The following is a 3,319-nucleotide window of genomic DNA, read 5'->3' on the forward strand; positions in this document are numbered from 1 at the left end:
TTTTTGGAAAGATAACAGAGTGGGAAGAAGGAATAAAAAGAAATATCGTGAATAGTAACGTGGCCATGGACAGTCGCCTTTCCTGAAGTTTCAAGGACAGGAATTGTAGGATAACTGTATAGTAAATAAAGCTGAGATGAAAGAGGACTGTCAGGATCTGACTTCACTTAACTTACATGCCGGGAAGGGGATGGGCTGGACAGACGTACAGTAAATATTTTTTTAAAATAGGAATGAGGGGGTCGAAATAATAATACATGACAAAAATAAAACAATGTAACTTTCAATGCGGTCTTTCAGTCTTGCTGGTCCTGCATTTCTTCTTCCAAACAGTTATCTCTGTGGCTGGCGTACCTGAACAGCTGCGTCAACCCGTTCGTCTACTTTATTTTCAACATTGTGTTGCGCCGGACTGTGTCTACCTACTTCACTTTGTATAGAGAGGTGAGAGATCGGGCGGAACCTGAGTCAGTGGGTGGTTAGTCAAGTGGGTGCGGTGGTGTGGTTTGCTCCTTCTTTACCATAAAACATAATTTGTGAGGCGGCGTGGTGGAATCAGGCTCTCGTCAAAAAAATCAAAGTAAAGAAACTTGCATTTTTCCACCGGTTTGTGAATTTTTATCATTTTTTAAAAATATTTTTTTTTGGTACTCAATACATTTCTTGCCAATTAAAGAACTCATTTCTGTGTGGATTTTGCTAAAGAGCGTTGATTAAAGGCTCAAAAAAGTAAATTTTCTGTTACCATGGACTCTTCAGCAAAGGAAATAACTAATCTTTGGCAGCCATTTTCTTACTAATTTTACCTCTGAACACAGGTGACCCCCACCTCCTTCTTTCGCAAATATCTCGATTTGTATTCAAGATAAATGCATATTTTTTTCATCCAAATAAAGACAAGTGAATAAGCTTTAAGATGATACCAATATCTCTACATGCCCAAAAATTGACGAGAGCCGGACTCCACCACGCTGCCTCACATTTATGTGGTCCTTATCTCTCGTTGCCCTTCTTTTCTTTGTATGTTCCTCTCTAGTAACGTCTCTAACACCTCTATTCTTTTATTCTACTGTTATGACTTATTTGTGTTGCAAGAGCCGTAAAACGCTTACACAAACTTAAAACTAAACTAATGACTTCAGGGAACAAACTACTAGTGATGTCCAGAATCAAATTCCTTTAAAAAAACAACAACACCCCTCTGTGTCACCTATAGATGAATTGAAAAAAGGTAAAACCCGTCCAAAATAGCTACTTAACATTATTTCAGCAATTGAGCACAAAAACTTCTAAGATTCTACACTTTAAAGAAACAGGAAGTCTCTGAATCTATATTTTCAGATTATAAGGACATGAAACGTCACTAGTTTTTGTTTTCTTTACGATCTTCAAGTGTATTGTTGTAGGCTTAAATAAGGCCCTAGTTATAAAGACGAACTGGTTTTATTAGCGTACTATCCTTATAGTGGTGAGAAGTTAGAGGACGCCATTGGAAGGTACTATTTTTTTTCTTTTTCTCTGTCGTTTATGACTATCTTTCTTGCTTCTTCCCTGCACTGTATGACTGTAAGGGTATTACCTGTATTACCTGTCCTGGGCAACAACGTCATTGCACACCGGGCAGGTCCATAAGTGCTCAGTTCCCCCCAGCACCAAAGCCCGCAAGGTATCCATACTGATTGTTGCGGTGAACTGTGAGGGTGTCAATGTGCTCTTCTTTACTCACGCGAACAACGCCTCACACATGCTCTTCATTCGGCTCAGAATTAAAAAGACATATTATTTGCCCAATACCCGGTTTTGAGATAGATCTACATTTTTCAGTTTTTCAATACGTCAAGGTTTTTCGAATACACTTCTTTGAATATCTTGATAATGACTCAAAATTATCTTAGGATTCCGATAGAGCAGATACATCATACTTTCTGACCTCATGTTCCTAGTAACTCAAAACGGCCCAAATTGTCAAAAAGAACACGTTGTAATTCTGAGGTAGCACTTAAGCACGGTCTCGCCTTTTAAATAATTCTACAATGTTACAGGTGGCATTAAGCATTATACAAATTTTAAAGTATATTTAAATTGGTAATTTTAAAGGACAAGCGGGCAAACCCAGATTTGGGGGGGTTTCCAGAAATCTTGACCTACACCAAAAGTGGGCATTGCTCTACCTATAGGAGTAGTGTGGTTTCACTGGTGTGTATATTTGTTTGGTTATAGAGAAAACTCTCCTTGTCTTTTAAAGAAACTGAACAAGCGTCCAAAAACTTTACCTTTGATTGTCTCAAAACAGCATTTTTCGGGATAGCCCCCTTGTGCTTAAAAGCTACAATTTGTTTGGTCATAGAGACAACTCTCAATTGAACAGGGGTCCAATAACTTTATCTTCGAGTTTCTGAAAACAGCATTTTTCGGGATAGAGCTAGCCCACGCATGCTTAAAAGCGACCAATGTGGGTAGTGGGCGGATGACCTGGTGTGGTTTGCTTCTCCTTTCCTATCATTCATCTATCGCCCTTATCTCCCCTTCTTCTTTTTTATGTTTGTTACTGTCTTGTAACACCTCTAATCCTCTGGTGGTCATATGACCTTATGAAGTTGCGAGTGCCGTAAAACTTCTACTAAAACAAAAACTAAAAAGCGACCAATGTAACTGTTAGTTTTCTCCTCAGGGTTACGTCAGGCACGCCGACCCGTCGACGTCCAAGGCAGACTCAAACTTACAGGTAGGAGATGAGTTGGAAGCGGCACGGAGCTTTATTCAAGTTCTTAGCGTGAGGAATATTTGGTTTAATTTAACATTTTAAATGTTTCAACCCCCCCCCCCCAAAGGATAGAGAAAGGTGGAAGGTATTTGTCCGTGGCCTATACTCTGGTGCAGGGTGAGAAAGGCAATGATGATGAGACTCCCCCACCCCCCAACCCCCCCAAAAAACCCAAAAACAAAACAACAACAACAAAAACAAAACAAACCAAAACAACTTCCCAAAGCAACAAGAAAAGATGCATAATGTAATTATAATTTTTAAAGTGAATAAAACAGGTTTTTTCTTTGTTTCCTTTAAAAAGTGATTCCTAAGCGTAGAACATTTTAATTGCCATGGGTATTGGCGATCATCCTGGTGTGGTTTGCTCCTCCTTTCCTATCCATCATCTATTATCCTAATCCTTTTGTGTGTGTGTGTGTGTGTGTGTGTGTGTGTGTGTGTGTGTGTGTGTGTGTGTGTGTGTGTGTGAGAATTCATCTCTTGATGAAAAGGGAGAGAGAGCAAAAGCATAAGTTCGTAATATTGATCACTTAGAAGAAAAGAGAAGACGGC

The 3,319-nt window shown here is 39.3% G+C and overlaps 1 protein-coding gene across 1 annotated transcript in view; it reads left to right on the forward strand.

Moving 5' to 3' along the window:
- LOC101857498 (D(2) dopamine receptor B) overlaps positions 1-2,725 on the forward strand; it is a gene marked incomplete at its 3' end in the record, with an annotated part of 9,557 nt that extends 6,832 nt beyond the window's left edge. Inside the window, 2 exon segments of the mRNA XM_013085243.2 lie at positions 334-444; positions 2,672-2,725. Coding sequence (XP_012940697.2) covers positions 334-444; positions 2,672-2,725 — 165 coding nt within the window.
- Positions 2,726-3,319: the final 594 nt, after the last annotated feature.

The sequence above is a fragment of the Aplysia californica genome, unplaced genomic scaffold (genome assembly GCF_000002075.1).
Source record: "Aplysia californica isolate F4 #8 unplaced genomic scaffold, AplCal3.0 scaffold00359, whole genome shotgun sequence".
Taxonomy (NCBI): Eukaryota; Metazoa; Mollusca; class Gastropoda; order Aplysiida; family Aplysiidae; genus Aplysia; species Aplysia californica.